The 20598-nt window shown below is 30.9% G+C and overlaps 1 protein-coding gene across 2 annotated transcripts; it reads right to left on the bottom strand.

The window, feature by feature from the left end:
* Positions 1-2010: 2010 nt before the first annotated feature.
* Positions 2011-3988, bottom strand: LOC112776461 (uncharacterized). 2 transcript variants are annotated; one of them, XM_025820627.3, is made up of 2 exons: positions 3871-3983; positions 2011-2831 (listed from the first exon to the last, which is right to left on the bottom strand). In XM_025820627.3, exon 2 carries the CDS (start codon positions 2813-2815, stop codon positions 2120-2122), a length of 696 nt encoding a protein of 231 aa, XP_025676412.1. In that variant the 5' UTR covers positions 2816-2831; positions 3871-3983; the 3' UTR covers positions 2011-2119. The 2 variants fall into 2 exon arrangements, with proteins under 2 accessions (XP_025676412.1, XP_025676411.1); XM_025820626.3 differs by having other exon boundaries at positions 2015-2816; positions 3871-3988.
* Between the last annotated feature and the right edge of the window lie 16610 nt (positions 3989-20598).

Below are 20598 nucleotides of genomic sequence, written 5' to 3'. Positions count from 1 at the left end.
ATCGTACGTAGCACCTCTAGTATGTATAACATAAACTAGTTATAACATGAACCATATTTTTTTATTTGTTATTAGATTCATAACCAACATTGAAATATAAATGGTTTTCTTTTCTCTTAATTGATAGTATTGAAAGAAATAATATTTGCAAAGAATTGTATAAAATGAATAAATAATTACTTGTCTCTGAAAATAGAAAAGTAATTTATTAACATTTATAGTATATTATTTTAGATGTCATCAGGGAATAAATTGAAAGAGATTATTATTTTGGCACAATCAACACATTGTGACTGAATAAGAGATGTAATTCACTCCATTGATATCAGGACACCTTTTTATAGCGTATTGTTAAAAAATATAATTATATTGTTTTGGATGACACTTTTTCTAAGAATTATTTGAAATTGGTTGCTTTTAAACCTAAACGTGGGATCCAGGTTCTTTTGGGAGGTTTATGATCCCAAAGCTAGGTATCATGTTTAATTAGATTTGGCCATTGAATATGTAGTTTGTGATCTACAAAAATAAATGTAATTTATCATGTTGAAGACTATAAATTATTTTGTCTGTTAGAAATACATGTTAGATATCAAAATCATGTATTTTCTTCTACTTTAAAGAAAAGTGGATTCATGGAAAAATAATATGTATTGAAAATTAACAGCTTACCTTATGTTCATTAAAACTAATCACAATTCACAAGTAAGTAATATCTTAATTGTACCCACATTCGATGGTCAAAGGCCATGGATAGTAAAACCCTAGAGTTTTCAGGAGATTGTTGCAACTTTCAAGCGCAAATTTTGCAAAATAATGGGGTAGGTCACTGTTCTCTATAAATCTGAGAAATTAGTAGTTGGCTATGCATGGTTGGAGGTAAAGAACGAAGAAAAATATTACATACAAGAAAAAGTGTTGATGACTTCGTTGTCAACTTGTCATTTTGAGCTAAATAAATTTGAGAGACTCAGAATTTTTTAAGATAATGATGAGTTGATTGTTATTTAGAGATGAACTTCAACCCTTGTATTTATAAAATGATCTAATTTTAATAATGGTGGTTGCAAGCAACAGAGAAAAGAAAAACTACAACAAAAATAAGATTAGAATGAGTCCGCTGTCACAAATCAAATAATTTAGTAGTTAATTTACTAGTCTGATTAATTAAGTGTTATATTCGAATTTTATCTTATATATACAACAATTCATTGTTAACCACACCTTATATATCATACTATTAAATGAAGGCGCACGATGCCTCATGTGCTCATTCATTTAAAACCCAACATAAAAACCTTGCTTTCCAAAACATTATTTTACCAATTCCATCGCCAAATCAGAAGAACACCCACTTAAAGAACCAACTCATCAAAACCAAAAGACTTAGCAAAGAGCCTAAGATGCTTACTCATCATGAAGCACCAATTCTATTCACAGTCAAAATTAATTATAATATGACAAATAGATATTAATTATATATAGAATTTAACTAACATGTATTTTAAAATACAAATTAAAATTATCAATTAAAATTTTTTTAAAAAATAGTGCAAATTTTAATTTTTAATATATTTTTTATATTTATTAAAATAAAAAAATTAAAATTTTTACTAATAATAATTTTAACATGTGCCTTTTAATATTAAAATATATATAATAACATTATTCTAAAGTTTTTTTTTTTTTACAGTATTTCCGAATCTACGCATGTAAATAAACGACCTAGACACATGAATAAATTTATTCGTTGTTATTATTAAGGGTCAAATGAATGTTATTTTGAATGCTCAAACACAATTATCAACTTCTTGAATGAATTTGATACAATAAACTCTATAAATTTATAGACAACATGCACATTCATATTTTATTCTATAATTATAAATTAAAAATAAATTGTGTAAATAAAAATAATAGTTTGATTTTAATATACTAACAATATAAAATATTTTACACAAATGTCTAATTATATTCGTTCTTTTAAATGATTAATTACGTAAATAATATAAAAGATAATTATTTTTTAAATATTATATTTTATAATTAAATATATGTATAAAGCTGTTTTAGACTAATATCAAAATTAAAAGCTAAAAAGAACTAACACATGAATTACCTAGAAGTCCAACCATTTCTGATAAAGCTCACAAGTTTTGGGAGAAATATAGCCATCTGGTGAACACAAGTTAATTCTTGGACAAACTCCACATGGAATTGAAGCCATGGCACCAATTTTCCCTTCACCATTATTAACACTTCCTTTGCTTTTGCACCTATAACAAACTCTACCAACAGGAAATTTCTCATAATCCCCATAACCAGTGCTCTTCACCTCTATAATCTTATCATCCAAAACTAAATTTCCAAGAATCTGATCTACCTCTTGTGTTGTGGTTCCAGAGAAATAGCCTCCTTGGTTGATGAACTCCAAAATGCCATCGCGATTCGCAACGACATTCCTGGAGATGTAATTAAGGCATACTTGCCTTAAGCGAAATATGTACTCTTGATCAAGTTTTCCTTCTGAATACCAACTCCCACCGGTGATTTCGTCGGCCGGTTCGAAACCGGCTGCCATATAGTGCTTCCTGCTCTTGTTTTTAATGTTAACAACCTCCTTGATTTCACCCTTGGTTTGAAGCATCTTAATGGATTTCTTGATCATGCTTTCAGGGAGAGATGTTTCTCGCTTTATGTCTGCCATCCAAATCCCCATGTTTTGTTTGCTGTGAATTACGTTATACACTATGCGCTCTGCATCGTTCATGTTATCAGAATTTGAAGCCAACCCTTCTCGCTTCCGCTTATTCATCCTTCAACGAAAACAACTATGAAAAATGTACATTTAACAAAACTTGAGAAACAAAAACAAGAATTTAATTTTCATCCACGTCAAACAACTAATTATACAAGTAAAATTTGAAGTTTAATTGTTCATTTAAAAATAACTGCATGTAAGTATTGACCAATTATATGTTAACACATTGGTTAAAAATAATTGATTTGTAGATATACTACTTAAAAAATTACTTAAACATATAAATATAATTAAATAAGTGTATCAGTACATATAAATTATACTCAAAAAACAATTCAGAATGTTTTAAGTTTTAACATCAAAATTAAATTCATTTTGGGAAAAAACTTATGAACAACAGCACTAAAGCAGAACCAAAATGATATGATGACGACAAGTTTACGTTTAAAAACAAAATTGTAAAGGGACACATTGTCGATTCTCAACTTTTAACACTAATTTTTAGCAAGAGTAAAATACAAGTTCACATAAATGATCAATAATAAATAATAACTGGTTAAGTAGTAAATTTCTTAACACATTGAACAAACAATAAGTTATTGACATTAACTTCTACACATACATGAGAAAGAAAGTTAGCTAATAAATTTTAAGAAAGTAAATTAGAACATTTTAAAATTTAAACCTTCTAATGTTTCATATTCAGACGGAATTTTAAAAATGTGTTATTTTTTTGAAGAAAATTATTTTATTTCTTGATATCTCAAGCCATTCTTACCAAAAAAACCCTTTGACTTTTAAATTAAATACAGAGATATGTAGTCTGGGTAGTAACGAATTAATATATTGTTATTTGAGTAATTAAAATCCAGAATCAAACTAAAAACCGCAGAAATATTAATAGAGTCTACGAATTGGATTTTTCTATAGCTATATACAATTTTTCAAAACCTAATATCCAAAAAAGAAAATAGAAGCAGGAACAGAGAATTTCCAAAGTATCTAACATCAAAAATGAAAAAAAGTGATAGCAAATTAAAAGGAAATCATAGACGCCGAGAATAAAAAATAGGATCAGAGATTGAACAGTTATTGTAAAGCGTAAAAACCTGATGACGATGATAACGGCTATGCTGAGTAGTGGGTTAGACACTTGCACTTGTGTTGAGACTTGAGATTTAGTTGAGAAATACTAAAATAAGGAATGGGAGAAAAAGTGAATTAGCCGCCGAGTGAAAATTGCATGTCGATATAGTAATTACTAATTAGGAAAATTTGTGTACTATTGGGCCTAAATGGGCTTATAAGCGAAGTAAATTTTAGAATAAAAAATTTAAACCTTAAAATAAATTCAAGCTAAATTGATTGGATTCCCCTAAATAAAATTTTGAAACGTGAATATCCTCTTCTTATTATTATATAAATCGTTTTAGGGGCACGAGGGTTATATAATATATTAATCATGCCACTCAAAAATGATTTATACATGCATGAGTCATTGGAAAAAAAGTGTAAATTGTGCTAAGAAAATAGGGTTTAAAGTTGGCTATAAATCGTAGTAACCTAGTAAATTTAACGTATTTTGAGGCTAAAACATACCTGATTAGTACGATTTACGTATAGTACGTAGCTCTAAGCCTCGAGTTTATGTCCAATTTCAGTAATCCTCAAAGTTTAGTCACAATTTATTTTTAAATTAGTAACCTTAAGAAGGCTAGAACGATTTATAATGACTAGTTATTTAATTTAATTTAATTTGTATATTAGTTACTTTAAATTAAAAAAATTCACCAATTTTTTTTTATTTTTAATCTCTAGTAACAATAATTTTTTTATATAGTACTCCAATCAATAAATTATGTAAAAAAAAATAAATTAAATTTTAGTAATCTAATTGGTTTTTATATACTATATACTAATTTTTTTAATATACTCATAATGTTTAATATGGAGTACTATATTCAAAGAATATTATATAATTAATTATTTGGAGTATACTATATATTTAATATGTTTATGATAATAAATATTAAATAATTAATGAGAATACTATTTTATAATAAACACAAAAGAGAATACAGAATTTAACCAAAAAAATAAGGTCTAAAGAAACATAAAGATAACAAAAAAAAAAACATTGAAATGCAATAATTTAATGACAAAAAGGAGTATTTTGTAAAAGTGGTGTAAATTTGCACTTTAATAAAATGGACTTTTGATTTGGTCTTTTTTTTAAATAGTGAATAGAAGGATGAATTTTCTAGAGACCGTAAATGAATTGTTTTACCATAATAAATACTTATTTCCACCTTTCACACTTATAATTTTTAAAACTGAAATTATTTGTGTAATGATCCATTATTAATTAGAATTTACTACACAATCATAGTAAACTTTTACAGAATAATTTAGGGTTAAGCACTAAAATGGTCATAAGGTTTGGGATAAAAATTAAAATTGTCTCTGACCTTTTTTTGTTATTAAAATCATCCTCAACGTTACAAATCGTTATAAAATCGTCATTTTTACTAATTTTAATTTTTTTATTACTAAATTATTCTTCATTAAAAAATTATAAAAAAAAAAAAAAATAGCTGAGGGAGAAAGAGAATTGGGAGAAGGGGGAAAGGGGGGAAGGGGCGAGAAAGAGAGGAGAGTGGGGGAGAAAGAGAATCCGAGGGAGAGGGGAGGGAAGGCCTCAAGCTTCGCCGCTGTCCGCGAGTCGTCGTTGCTCGGTGGCATCAGATCTGCTGCCTCAAGGTCTATTACTAGGCGCATCTATTGCTGGAAGTATAAGTCAAATTCAACAAATTGGAACAGCATTGCATGAGCATGTAACAACAGGGTCTTATTAACTTACCAACAGGGTCGGTCAACACATTTCCTTCGGCCTGGAATGCCATGGCAGAAACATGCAACTGCCTCTTCATCAGATAATCATAGATATACACATCCAGACTGTTTTATAGGGGAGGATTTTTTTATTTTTGTTTAAGGGTAAAATTGTCCCAAAAATTTTATTTATGGACAAAAGGACGATTTTATAACGTTTTGTAACGTTGGGGATGATTTTAATAACAAAAAAAAGGTCAAAGATGATTTTGATTTTTACCCCCAAACTTTAGGGACGATTTCAGTACTTAACCCAATAATTTACTACCATAGTCACAGTCATACTATGATAAGTGTGAATCCTGTATCTATTATGGTAAAACAGTTAATTGACCGTCTTTAAAAAATTTATCCTTCTACTTACCACTTAGACAAAAAGACCAAATCTAAGAGTCCATCTTATTAAAGTACAAACTTATGCAACTTTTAAAAAATACTCCCATTTATCATTAAATTATTGCATTTTAATGTTATTTATTTTTAGATTTTTTTGGACTATATTTTTTGCTTAAATTCTATATTCTCCTTATGTTTATTATAAAGTAGTACTCTCATTAATTATTTAATATTTATTATTATAAACATATTAAATATATAGTATACTCCAAATAATTAATTATATAATATTCTTTTAATATAATACTCTATATTAAACATTATGAGCATATTAAAAAAAATTAGTATATCGTGTATAAAAATCAATGAGATTACTAAAATTTAAGTTTTTGTTTTACATAATTTATTGATTGGAGTACTATGTAAGAAAAATAATTATTGTTACTGAAGATTATTAAAAGTAAAGAAAAATTGGTAATTTTTTTTTAATTTAAAGTAACTAATGTACAAATTAAATTAAATTAAAGAAACTATTTTCATTGTAAATCGTTCTAGTCTTTTTAGGGTTAATAATTTAAAAATAAATTGTAATTGGACTTTAAAGATTATTGAAATTAAGCATAAATCGCTCTAGGGGCTCAAAGTGACGTACTACACATAAATTATGGCAACCAGGTGTGTTTTAGCCACAAATACCTTAAACCCAGTAGATTCACGTTTTTAAAATTTTATTGAGGGAAATTCAATAAATTTGGCTTGGGTTTATTTTATTTAAGTAAAAAACCCATAAAGTAAGGAGTGGAAGAAAAAGTGAATTAGCCGCTTAGTGATACAGAAAATTGCACGTGGATATAGGAATTAGGAAAATTTATTTACTATTGGGCATAAATGGACTTGTAACCGAAGTAAATTTTGGAATAAAAAATTCAAACATTAATCAATTGAATTGGTAGAGTGGTCAACTCACTTGTTTACCTAACTTAAGTAAGTGTGAAGAGATCAAATTCTATGCATACACCGATATATCGTGGATAACTAAAAAAATTTAATCTTTGTCCACTTAAATAAGTATTAAAGATTCGAATTTTACTTTATATATGCAGTAATTCATTGGCCAATATCTCTTAATCTATCGAATTAAAAAATATCGTTATAAAAAACTTCCAAACAAAAAAGTTAGTGGAAACAAAATGATTTTTTAATATAATATACTTCTAATTTTAAGGAATATGTCTCCTAAAATCTAAACGTTGTAGACCTTTTATTTAAAAAAAATGTCTTTTAATTTATTTTTTCCATATGTTTCTCATTTCATCCTTTAAAAATGAATTGAATATATTTTATCCATTTTTTTTGTTGCAAAAATAATATTTTTTGTATTTTATCCTTTCTAAAAATTGATAAATTGAAATATTTTTTTTATTTAATATTTCTTGTTGAAGAAACTGATTGTATTGAAACAAAGTTAATGAAAACTTATATAAAAATGTCTTTTTAGCTTACTTAGCAATTAGCATGCACCCATAATGTGTCCTTAAAAGACACTATATATTAGGTTATTCTACTCTTTAACCATTCTTGACCATAAAGATAGAAAAGTACACAGCACCAAGTGCCTGGAGCATATCAAAAGAAAACACATAGAAGAAAAGAAAAAAACTCTAATCATATAGAAACATAAAATTATGAGAAATGTTCTAAAGCCTAACCTTAAATCTTGAATCTTCCCCACAAAAAAAAACTAATGGTTTAAAAAATAATGTTACCATAAAAAAAATTAGTTAATATTAATTGCACTACAAGAAAAACATTGAATACCATCAGATTTAGTATCGTGGAATAGCCGTAGCTTTTTTCGGCGGATTTATCGACAGATTAGACATCAAATTCGTTAGGTCAAATTATTTCCGTCTGGCGGATTTACTATTCCGATGATAAAGCCGCCGGTAATAATTGGAAGGAAATAAAAAAAATTTGACACGTTCTTTAGGGTCAGATTTATCGCTTAAAAAATTTGACGATAAACCCACTTAGTGAAACGTTTCGTTTTGGCGACCCGCAATACATTACCGTCGGATTTAAAGCCGACGGTAACTATGCCGTAAATTTGAAGCACGAACCCTCTTCCCCCTCATTTGAATTTGTCTCTCTTTCTCTAACCCTCTCACCTCCCACTCTCTCTCTACCCCTCTCATCTCTCCGGCAGCGCCCCCTCCTCTCTGAGAGCCACTTCTCGTCATTTTTGCCGTCACTATTGTAGCTGTCGGATCCTGAACGAGCTGTGTTATAGGCTATTGCCACCGCCTACGCCGCTGCCGTCTACGCCACTTCTTCTTCTGAATTTTAGTAGTTCTGGTGCTCTTCTTTAGGTAATGCTTTTGAACTTAGAGTTTTCTGAAATTTTGATTTGTTGATATAATTTATAAAGTTTATTGGTTGTTTTGAGATTGTTGATTATTTATTTAATTCTGAACTTAGGGTATTGAATTTGTTTTGAACTTAAAGTACTAAATTTATTTAGTTTCAATTTTAATTAAAATATATTATAATTTTTGTTTCTTATTTAATTTTAAATTTAAGGTAGTGAATTAGTTTTGAATTTAGAATTTTTTTAAATTCTGAACTCAGAATACTGAATTTGTTTGATTTTAATTTAAATTTAATCAAGAATTACTTTTATGTTTGTTTTCTGCTCCTCCATTAATGATGTGGGGAATAGAACCTCGAATGTGACATAAAGATTTCCTTTCTTTGTGCTCACATGTAGTGGCATTTCCTCTCCTTTGAACTTCCTCACTTCCTTTGGCTTTGTGATTCCCTGATGGTAGAAAAAAAAAAAAAAAAGAGGTGTCTTACATCATTGGCTTTTCTTATAATTTTACATTATTTTATCTCATATTCAATATAACTATTCACTTTGAAGTACGAATCTTCTTTCCTCTCATTTGAATTTTTCTCTCTTTCTCTAAATCTCTCGCTTTCCTTTCTCTCTCTACCTCTCTCATCTCTCCAGCAGTGCCGCCTCTTCTTCGAGAGCCACTCCTCGTCGTTTTTGCCATCGCTGTTGTAACTATTGGACTGCTATCGTTGCATCTGCCGCCAACGTCGCTGCTTTTGCCACCATCTGCGTTGCTGCTGTTGCCTCCGCCTATGCCGCTGCCGTCTACGCCGCTTCTTCTTCTGAATTTTATTAGCTCTGGTGATCTTCTTCGAGTAATGCTTCTAAACTTAGAGTTTTCTAAAATTTTGATTTGTTGATATAATTTATAAGGTTTACTTGTTGTTTTGAGATTGTTGATTATTTAGTTCTGAATTTAATGTACTGAACTTGTTTAGTTTTAATTTTAATTAGAACATATTCTTATTTATGTTTTTTATTTAATTCTGAACTTAGAGTAAATTTGTTTTGAACTTAAAGGTATTAAACTTATTTAATTTTAATTTTAATTAAAATATATTATGATTTCTGTCTCTTATTTAATTTTAAACTTAAGGTACTGAATTAGTTTTGAATTTAGAATTTTTTGAAATTCTGAACTCAGAATACTAAACTTATTTGGTTTCAATTTAAATTTAATCTTTATTCCTAAAATCTCTCACACTCACCAATGTAAGACCCATAATTTTCGAAAAAAATATTATTATAAGTTAATTTCAATTTATTTATTTATTAAATATTTTATTTTTAGAAAATTATTTTATTTAATTTCAATTTATTTATTTATTAAATATTTTATTTTTAGAAAATTATTTTATTAAAAGTAATTAAATCAAGTTTTGACAATTAAATTAGAAATTTTACTTAATTTTATAATTATTGAATAATTTTCTATATTTAAATTATAGAGCTTAACAGTTGTAAAAGAATAAGAATTTTATACGATTTAGTTAAATAATTGAGATTTTAGAATTTAATACTTTAATGTTATAAACAAAGAAAATTAATTATCTTTAATTTTAAATTAGAATACTTAATTAAAATCTAATTAGCAAATTGATAAATAAATAATATTTTTTTAAATAATTTTAAAGAATTAAATTAGATTTTAAATTTATACATTATACCATAATTTTTATTAGAAATCATGTGTAGCTTTCGAAACGGACTTCATTAATAGCCTTCTTGCACCATTGACTTAATTATTATTATTATTATTATTATTATTATTATTATTATTATTCCATCCAGCCACATACATATAGACACACCCATACCTCCCATGTTTCCTTCAGCAGCCGCCATTACCCCCTCACCCTCCTAACCCCTTCACATATGTAACACACACAAACCCATACATACTGAGACAGAGAGAAAAGAAAGGAAAGAGAGAAAAGATGAATAAACGGAGAAGAAGGAAGGGAGGGAGACGACTGCCGCTGACGCGTCTTGCCACAGCCACCGCCACCGAGCTGCCGGACCGAGCTAAGAAGGAGAAGAGGCCGCTGTTGTCATCGAGCTTGCTGTCGTCCATAGCCGCTACCGTTGTGCTCCAGCTCGTCGCCACCATCGTGGACCGCCGCTGCCACCGCGCCACTCATCGCCGTCGCAAGGAAGACCAGGACTGAGGGAGAGCCGCGCGAGGAGTCGCCGTCGCCGCCGTTCACGAGAGAGAGAGAGAGAGAGAGACGTTGCGCGGGAGTGGCCGTCGTGGGGTGTGTTGCCGTTGAGAAGCCGTCGCCGCCAGATCCGCCACTGCCGGAGCTTCTATCCGAGTCCTGCCGCCGGAGAACACCTCTGCCGCCACTGAGATCTGCCGCCAGTAAGGTTTTAAGTTGGCTTTCATTTCCTTTAAATTTCCGGGAGCTTAATCATCGCTGTATGTTTGTTTCAGTCGCCGTTGCCGGAGTTCTGGTTGTCGCTGCCGTTCGAGGTGGTTGTCGGAGCTGCCGCCAAACCGGTTCAGCGACCGCCGCTGTTTCATTTTATTAGTTCGGTAAGTATTTATGTTTCGAAAACCTGTGTCAGTATTCTGTTATCTTTGGTTATAAACTCTGAGGTTCTGGTAACGTAGGGTCGTGTTTTGGGCGTCTCTTAAGTTGTTGTGAGTGCTGCGAAAGTGATCAGGGACTGAGTTTGTGGTTGCTGTTGGTTTCGGGTTAAGAGAAATGGTTTCGTTGACGCGTTTTGAGTTATGGTTTCGACGAGTCAAGGTAGGGGTTTTTCTTAAAATCTAATTTATATTACAGAGTTGTGATAAATAGATATTAATGTGAAAGAACATATGCCTGTGATTATAATTGTCTTCTAAATGTGGTTGTTTGCTGGACTGAATGACTGATTGCTTGATTGCTTGAGTAGTTTGTGATTGCTGAAAAGAAATTAGTTTAAAAGGTTATTTAGTTGATTATTATGAAAAATGGCTTTTCTTGGTTTTGAAGCTATTTTGATGATGTAAAGGAATTGACTTTGGAAATGGTTTAATTTTGAGTTAGTGACTTTATAAATGACTTTATAAATGATTTAGTATTTGAGCTGGTTTGATTTTAAAAAGAGATTTATTATGGGCACTGATTCGCTTTGAAAATAATTTGATATTGGAACTAGCTGAATCTTGGAAAATGATTGAAGTTTGGAAAAGGTTTGAGAAATGTTTGGATGAGACCCGAAAAGGGTGGCAGAATCCGAGTTTTAGAGGAGATGCTGCCGAAATTTTATAAAATTAGAAGTTTCATTTGAAGTAGTTATTTTAAAAGGTTTAATTTTAAGCATTATATGATTTAAGATTACTTCACTTATCAAAGAAAAAGTTATGTTTTGGATTGAGAATTGTTAGTGAACGAAACGGAAAGAAGGATGATGAGGATTGATTTGAAATATGATTTTTGAATGAATTTGGAAATGGGATATGGATTGACGAATGATGATGATATTGAGAATGGCTTAGATATTGATGAATGATGAATGAATTATTTATATGGCTTATGAATTTGAAATATATGAGATACGATGTTCCCTGGATTAAGTGTCGTGGCTTGCCACCACGTGTACCAGGTTGAAAACTCGATACTCTGTTGACCCTACGACGTAAGTGTGACCGGGCACTATATAAATTCCCGGGAATGTTACCCCCATTGAGCAATATTGATTATTTGAGAAAAAGCTATGCGTAGACTCTTGGGGATGCACGTCGGGGGACAGTCTAAGGACAATTCAGACTTGTCGGGTTGGCTGGATAACCGACAGATGAGCCTCATCAGCCATAGAACAGGCATGCATTATATGCATTTGTATGTTTTGCTTGGGTTTGAACTTGTTTTGGTTTGCCTAATTGCTAAACTGTTCTTAACTGCTACTTGAACTATTTGCTGTAACTGCTACCTACTTGTGCTTTCTTTGTCTGTCTTGTTTGTGTTTGTACTGGTGTGCTACATTTGAGAATGAACTTTGGTGCTGAATTGATGACTGTGTTGTTTGATTGCGTGGTTGGTTTCTGATTGAGATTTTCTTATAAGAAAGAAAATGTTTTGAATTTTTGAAAGATTAAACATTATTTCTTTGAAAAAGTTTTTGAACGATTTCCTAAGGATTTTAAAAGATTCATAAAGCAATGATAATCACTGAGCTTGAGAACAGTTTTCTTATTAAATATCTTCTTATGACAACTTTGAAATTCCATGGTGAGACCGTGTGGTTAGGTTCTTACCCCCCTACAGCTTTACCTTTTCAGGAACCGGATGAAGAAGAATTAAAAAGAGTTATACTGCGTTTGGTTTATATGCTGTTGTATTATTTAGATTATTTCCTTCCCTCGTCTTTGTTATTACAAGTTTGTAAGAGGGATAGGAATTGTATGTTTTATATGTATAATATATTGAGTTATTATGTAAGGAGTCTTGTATATGAATCTATGCCTGCTTGTTTGTTTTTTTTAAGATAAAGCATTTACTTCCGATGTTCAAAGAAATTAGCGATACAGTGTCGAGTCACAGGCTCCTATTTTAGTATTTAATATGTAAAGTAGTCGTAATACTTCTTTCTATCAGAGTACCGCAGCCGGAAGCGTGACTTCTGATAGTGAGGGTGTTACATTATGGTATCAGAGCTGTCTTTCCTGTAGAGCCTGAGGAATGGACCGGTTATGCTTCAATTGCATACTCTGAGAGACTGTCATGTAGTAGGTCTTGTTCGAATAACGAGAATTAGAGCTTTATGCACATGACGATCTATTAATTAATGCCATTAGTCTTGCGTTGCATAATTTCTGGTATTAAGTTTGGCCAGCTTAACACTAGTGAATTATGTATATGCAAGCATTAATGGGTTATCATAGGCGATATGCGAGTCATAGATAACGCGAGTCGCGGGTTTTGGGAACGTTAGAGACTAAATTCCAGAGATTAGTTCCGTTTCGACGTATAATCTTTATTCGTGCTTGACGTTATCTTTACCTTTATCAATAGTATTGGAATCTCTAGTTCTTAATTTCTTCTTGGAATGTTTTTTGGATATTTTTCTACCATATCTTGTCATTCATATATATCCTTTTTTGATTATGTTCCTAATTATTGCTTGAATCTTTAAGGAACATTCAACCTTAACACTGTTCATAAATTTGGTATTTGTTGATTTGATTTCGAATTAGTTTTGGTGCAATCCATAATCGTTGATTCCTAAGTTATTTAAATCTTAAGAGTCGCGATTCGTAGTAAACTGATTATGCGATTTAGTTCTCCTGTTTCGTGTTCTGTAACTATTGTGTGTCCTGCTCGGATTACAATCTTTGGTTTTGTATTTCTTCGTAAAAATGATAAAAACTGACCTTGTTTTGATGAAATGTATCAATTCTAGTAGTTTTCTTCTACAACTCTTATCTTGGAATTTCTTTTGAAAATAGTTCTATTTTGGTTCTTTTCTGTTTGACTCTGGTTGTAACCATTATTTGAATTCTGAATACGACAACCTTTGATTATATAAAATACTTCCTTACAAAAAATGAAAATTTTCTTTATATAATTAAAACATGCTTTTATTTAAAAGTACTACTTAGTCTTTATTTATCCTTACAATAATACTTTACTTTAGATTTTCTCATTTGAACATAATTTGATCCTTTTGCAACATTATTCGATTTTTTATGCACATATACATATTTACTTAATTATGTATCTACAAACTCTTTAAACTTTCTAAAGCAAGATTTCTATTTTCATTTCAGTTAATTTTCATTTAATAAACTTCACACAAATTATTTTAATTTGAATTTGATCTAGTATAACATAATATTTACCTTTGTTTAGTTTTTTTTGAAAAATATTGTATTTATATACTTTCATTACACAAATCATACATTATGCTCAAGTTCGACTTGAAATTGTTTTAATATGACACAATATTCATGTTTTTACTAATTCTCTTGAATTTTGTAAATAATAACCCTGTTCTCTTTTAGGATTTCTATTGAAGTTCTTTGAAATCAAAATTCTTTCCTATTTGCATTTCAATTCTTTCTTCTGACATACTTCACGACTTTTAACCATCCTAGTTTGTTGGTGACTAGAACCATTCCTTCATATTTTTGTAATCTTTGCGCTTCTCTAATTTAGTTTCAGTTTGTTTTGATCCAATTTATCACTACCCTTTTCTTGTTTCCTTTGGAGTTCCTAGATTCAATATTTCTTGTTAAGATGTGAAATGACTCCTTCTGAAATGTTTTCTCATGTCTATACATTGTTGCTTAGTTGTAATCCTACACCTTCCGAATTCATGTGAATCTTACTCTTGTCACTTATTCTTCTCTTCTTGCGATTTGTATCTCTTTGAACGTACTTAATGCATTTTAATATTATTGAATATCCTTATAAGGTGTGATTTCTAGCATATTCTTGGATTGTTTTAAGCCTTTTTAAATAAGATTTGATTTATTTTTATGTAAGGTTGTTTTTGACTCTGCATTCCTTTATTTGGGCAGTGCCTCTTTTGCTGTAACTTGAATTTGTTTTGGAGCGACACAACCATCTCTTGAAGTTTTAATAAAATCACTTTTAACCTAGCTTACACTCTCTTACTTTGAAAATTTTTGTATGTGATTTAAATATGTTTCATTGTAATGCATCTTCTTTTTCTTTTATAAGCAAAACTTTATTTCGAGTTTCCTTCCAACAAGATCGTAATTTTCATGCATGCTTAACATAAAAAACGAAAAAAAAAATAATAAATAGAATTTTTCTCTTAGCCAAATTAGTCTCTCCTTTTTCAAATTTTATGTAATCTGTTTCAACTTGAATTTATATTGAAATAATGTTACATTCATATTTTTATTATTCTGTTGGAAGATTTTTTTTTTTTACTTATCTTTTTTGGTAAAACGTGAAATGATCTTCCCTTAAGATTTTCATTCTTCAAGAACAATGTATTCGAAAATATTTTTAAATCAAACTCGAGTTCTGAGAGCTTTGCCTTTAGTTTTGGATATTCTCCTTTTGTAAACCTCATATTTACTTGACTCCGCTTGAATTCATTTCAAAATACTGCATTGTTTTTCATCTTATTGGTCTTATCGAATTCCTTCAATTCAAGAGTTATCCTTAAAGTTATTAATTGATTCTCTTTCCAGCAGTCTTTATTGCTTGTTCATCCTTGTCTACTTGTGATTTCCACAATTCTTTCAAATTCTCGCAAACACGGTCCTTGTCACTGTTCTTTATTTTCTATGGTCTATTATCCTTCTGAGTATACTCGATATTAGTTTTGGTGTCTTGTGCGACCGTTAGACTTAGTAAATGGCACATTAGTCCTTTAGGACACGTTTGGTGAACGCAGAAGGTGAAATTTGTAAACATACGATGTAGCAAAGATTATGGAATCTTGTTTCATGTGAAAGAGTTTTATTGATGTTAAGTTTGTGACTACTAAGATTTGCAAAGTATTTGATGAGGTTGAGAATCCTCAGATGAATTGATTGATGAAGTACGATTGAGAATGATGAAGATAAGTTATGTTAAAATTTGAATAGTTGAATCTTTGAAGTCGGTGCGAGATCAGTATTGAGAACGTTAGTCACGTTGTTTCAATACAAGTCTGCTTTGTGATCTTTTCCACCAAGCTTGTTTTGTAGCTTCTATTTCGCATCACACCTATATATCCTTATATCCTCATACCATATGAAAATCTTGGTATATAAAACTGTACATATATATATATATATATATATATATATATATATATATATATATATATATATATATATATATATATATATATATATATATATATATATGCTGCAATCTTTTGTTTTTCTTAAAATGTGTTTGAAAATAAAGTGATATAAAGTCTCTTTCATTTTGTATCAATTTTCGAGGACGGAAATTCTTATAAGGTAGGTAGGATGTAAGATCCATAATTTTCGGAAAAAATATTATTATGAGTTAATTTCAATTTATTTATTTATTAAATATTTTATTTTTAGAAAATTATTTTATTAAAAGTAATTAAATCAAGTTTTGACAATTAAATTAGAAATTTCACTTAATTTTATAATTATTGAATAATTTTCTATATTTAAATTATAGAGCTTAACAGTTGTAAAAGAATAAGAATTTTATACGATTTAGTTAAATAATTGAGATTTTAGAATTTAATACTTTAATTTTATAAACAAAGAAAATTAATTATCTTTAATTTTAAATTAGAATACTTAATTAAAATCCAATTAGCAAATTGATAATAAATAATATTTTTTTAAATAATTTTAAAGAATTAAATTAGATTTTAAATTTATACATTATATCATAATTTTTATTAGAAATCGTGTGTAGCTTTCGAAACGGACTTCATTAACAGCCTTCTTGCACCATTGACTTAATCATTATTATTATTATTATTATTATTATTATTGTTGTTGTTGTTGTTGTTGTTGTTGTTGTTGTTGTTGTTGTTGTTGTTGTTGTTGTTGTTCCATCCAGCCACATACATACAGACACACCTATACCTCCCATGTTTCCTTCAACAGCCGCCATTACCCCCTCACCCTCCTAACCCCTTCACATCTGTAACACACACAAACCCATACATACTGAGACAGAGAGAAAAGAAAGGAAAGAGAGAAAAGAGGGCTAAACGGAGAAGAAGGAAGGGAGGGAAACGACTGCCGCTGATGCGTCTTGCCACAACCACCGCCACCGAGCTGCCGGACCGAGCTAAGAAGGAGAAGAGGCCGCTGTTGTCATCGAGCTTGCTGTCGTCCATAGCCGCTGCCATTGTGCTCCAGCTCGTCGCCACCATCGTGGACCGCCGCTACCACCGCGCCACTCATCGCCGTCGCAAGGAAGACCAGGACCGAGAGAGAGAGAGAGAGAGAGAGAGAGAGAGAGAGAGAGAGAGAGAGAGAGAGAGAGAGAGAGAGAGACGTTGCGCGGGAGTGGCCGTCGTGGGGTGTGTTGCCGTTGAGAAGCCGTCGCCGCCAGATCCGCCACTGCCGGAGCTTCTATCCGAGTCCTACCGCCGGAGAACACCTCTGCCGCCACTGAGATCTGCCGCCAGTAAGGTTTTAAGTTGGCTTTCTTTTCCTTTAAATTTTCGGGAGCTTAATCATCGCTGTATGTTTGTTTCAGTCGCCATTGCCGGAGTTCTGGTCGTCGCTGCCGTTCGAGGTGGCTGCCGGAGCTGCCGCCAAACCGGTTCAGCGACCGCCGCTGTTTCATTTTATTAGTTCGGTAAGTATTTATGTTTCAAAAACCCGTGTCAGTATTCTGTTATATTTGGTTATAAATTCTGAGGTTCTGGTAACATAGGGTCGTGTTTTGGGCGTCTCTTAAGTTGCTGTGAGTGCTGCGAAAGTGATCAAGGACTGAGTTTGTGGTTGCTGTTGGTTTCGGGTTAAGAGAAATGGTTTCGTTGACACGTTTTGAGTTATGGTTTCGACGAGTCAAGGTAGGGGTTTTTCTTAAAATCTAATTTATATTACAGATTTGTGATAAATAGATATTAATGTGAGAGAACATATGCCTGTGATTATAATTGTCTTCTAAATGTGGTTGTTTGCTGGACTGAATGACTGATTGCTTCATTGCTTGAGTAGTTTGTGATTGCTGAAAAGAAATTAGTTTGAAAGGTTATTTAGTTGATTATTATGAAAAATGGCTTTTCTTGGTTTTGAAGCTATTTTGATGAAGTAAAGGAATTGGCTTTAGAAATGGTTTAATTTTGAGTTAGTGACTTTATAAATGACTTTATAAATGATTTAGTATTTGAGCTGGTTTGATTTTAAAAAGAGATTTATTATGGGCACTGATTCGCTTTGAAAATAATTTGATATTGGAACTAGCTGAATCTTGGAAAATGATTGAAGTTTGGAAAAGGTTTGAGAAATGTTTGGATGGGACCCGAAAAGGGTGGCAGAATCCGAGTTTTAGAGGAGATGCTGCCGAAATTTTATAAAATTAGAAGTTTCATTTGAAGTAGTTGTTTTAAAAGGTTTAATTTTAAGCATTATATGATTTAAGATTACTTCACTTATCAAAGAAAAAGTTATGTTTTGGATTGAGAATTGTTAGTGAACGAAACGGAAAGAAGGATGATGAGGATTGATTTAAAATATGATTTTTGAATGAATTTGGAAATGGGATATGGATTGACGAATGATGATGATATTGAGAATGGCTTAGATATTGATGAATGATGAATGAATTATTTATATGGCTTATGAATTTGAAATATCTGAGATACGATGTTCCCTAGATTAAGTGTCGTGGCTTGCCACCACGTGTACCAGGTTGAAAACTCGATACTCTGTTGACCCTACGACGTAAGTGTGACCGGGCACTATATAAATTCCCGGGAATGTTACCCCCATTGAGCAATATTGATTATTTGAGAAAAAGCTATGCGTAGACTCTTGGGGATGCACGTCGGGGGACAGTCTAAGGACAATTCAGACTTGTCGGGTTGGCTGGATAACCGACAGATGAGCCTCATCAGCCATAGAACAGGCATGCATTATATGCATTTGTATGTTTTGCTTGGGTTTGAACTTGTTTTGGTTTGCCTAATTGCTAAACTGTTCTTAACTGCTACTTGAACTATTTGCTGTAACTGCTACCTACTTGTGCTTTCTTTGTCTGTCTTGTTTGTGTTTGTACTAGTGTGCTACATTTGAGAATGAACTTTGGTGCTGAATTGATGACTGTGTTGTTTGATTGCATGGTTGGTTTCTGATTGAGATTTTCTTATAAGAAAGAAAATGTTTTGAATTTTTGAAAGATTAAACATTATTTCTTTGAAAAAGTTTTTGAACGATTTCCTAAGGATTTTAAAAGATTCATAAAGCAATGATAATCACTGAGTTTGAGAACAGTTTTCTTATTAAATATCTTCTTATGACAACTTTGAAATTCCATGGTGAGACCGTGTGGTTAGGTTCTCACCCCCCTACAGCTTTACCTTTTCAGGAACCGGATGAAGAAGCATTAAAAAGAGTTATACTGCGTTTGGTTTATATGCTGTTGTATTATTTAGATTATTTCCTTTCCTCGTCTTTGTTATTACAAGTTTGTAAGAGGGATAGGAATTGTATGTTTTATATGTATAATATATTGAGTTATTATGTAAGGAGTCTTGTATATGAATCTATGCCTGCTTGTTTGTTTTTTTTAAGATAAAGCATTTACTTCCGATGTTCAAAGAAATTAGCGATACAGTGTCGAGTCACAGGCTCCTATTTTAGTATTTAATATGTAAAGTAGTCGTAATACTTCTTTTTATCAGAGTACCGCAGCCGGAAGCGTGACTTCTGATAGTGAGGATGTTACAACCAAATCTCATAAAATTAATTATATAAATAATATTATTAATTAACATTTCATATCATCAATATATTACCAAACTCTAATTCTTAAAAAATTATTATTATTATTATTCAACCACTCACTATTAAAAGCAAAATATTAGATTAAAAATATAGACTTATAGTCGAGGATTTACTTTAAGATTTATAATTTGAAATTTTATATTTAGAATTTAAAATTTTATATTTAGAATATAAGATTTATAATTTATAATTTATGATTTGTAATTTTTGTTTAGATTGCTTTTTAAATTTAGATATACTAGTTTTTAATTAAGGAGACTAATGTTGTTTTCTAAATATAAGAGAGAGAAATTTGTATTTTTTTTTTCAAAGTGAAGGTAATTGCATTACTTTAAGAAAGTGATACAAAGTTCAATGTGGAACAAAGTTCAATGTGGAACAAAAAAAAATAACAACGAGATTTTTTCAATTGAAGCCATAAATGGCTACAGTAATAACCAATAAACTAAACAAAGAAAAATACATTAGAAAATTAAAAAAATTGTCTTCTATTCATCTCCCAGCAAATCTTCCTTATTGAGTTTGAGATCTGTTGGACATGAGTCTTCTTATTTTCAAACACTTCTTTATTATGTGTGTTTCACAATGTCTAACAAAGAGCAACTAAGATGTTGAGGGTGTCGTTACCTTCTCTCCCACTTCCAGCACCTAATAGTACCTAAATCCATCACTCCATAAAGGCAGAAACACTTTGCAATGGCGGCACCAACTTCAAATCAACTGCTCCCCATATCTCCTGAGCAGGACCGCACCATCAAAGACAGTGAATGATGGTTTCTAGGGCTAATTTACATCTGGGAGACA

Source organism: Arachis hypogaea, chromosome 19, assembly GCF_003086295.3.
Source record: "Arachis hypogaea cultivar Tifrunner chromosome 19, arahy.Tifrunner.gnm2.J5K5, whole genome shotgun sequence".
NCBI lineage: Eukaryota > Viridiplantae > Streptophyta > Magnoliopsida > Fabales > Fabaceae > Arachis > Arachis hypogaea.
This window is presented reverse-complemented; position numbering and strand designations above follow the sequence as displayed.

What these genes read in the sequence shown, in the direction of transcription:
- LOC112776461 (XM_025820626.3), bottom strand. Translation starts at nt 2,815, where the DNA reads ATGAATAAGCGGAAGCGAGAAGGGTTGGCTTCAAATTCTGATAACATG.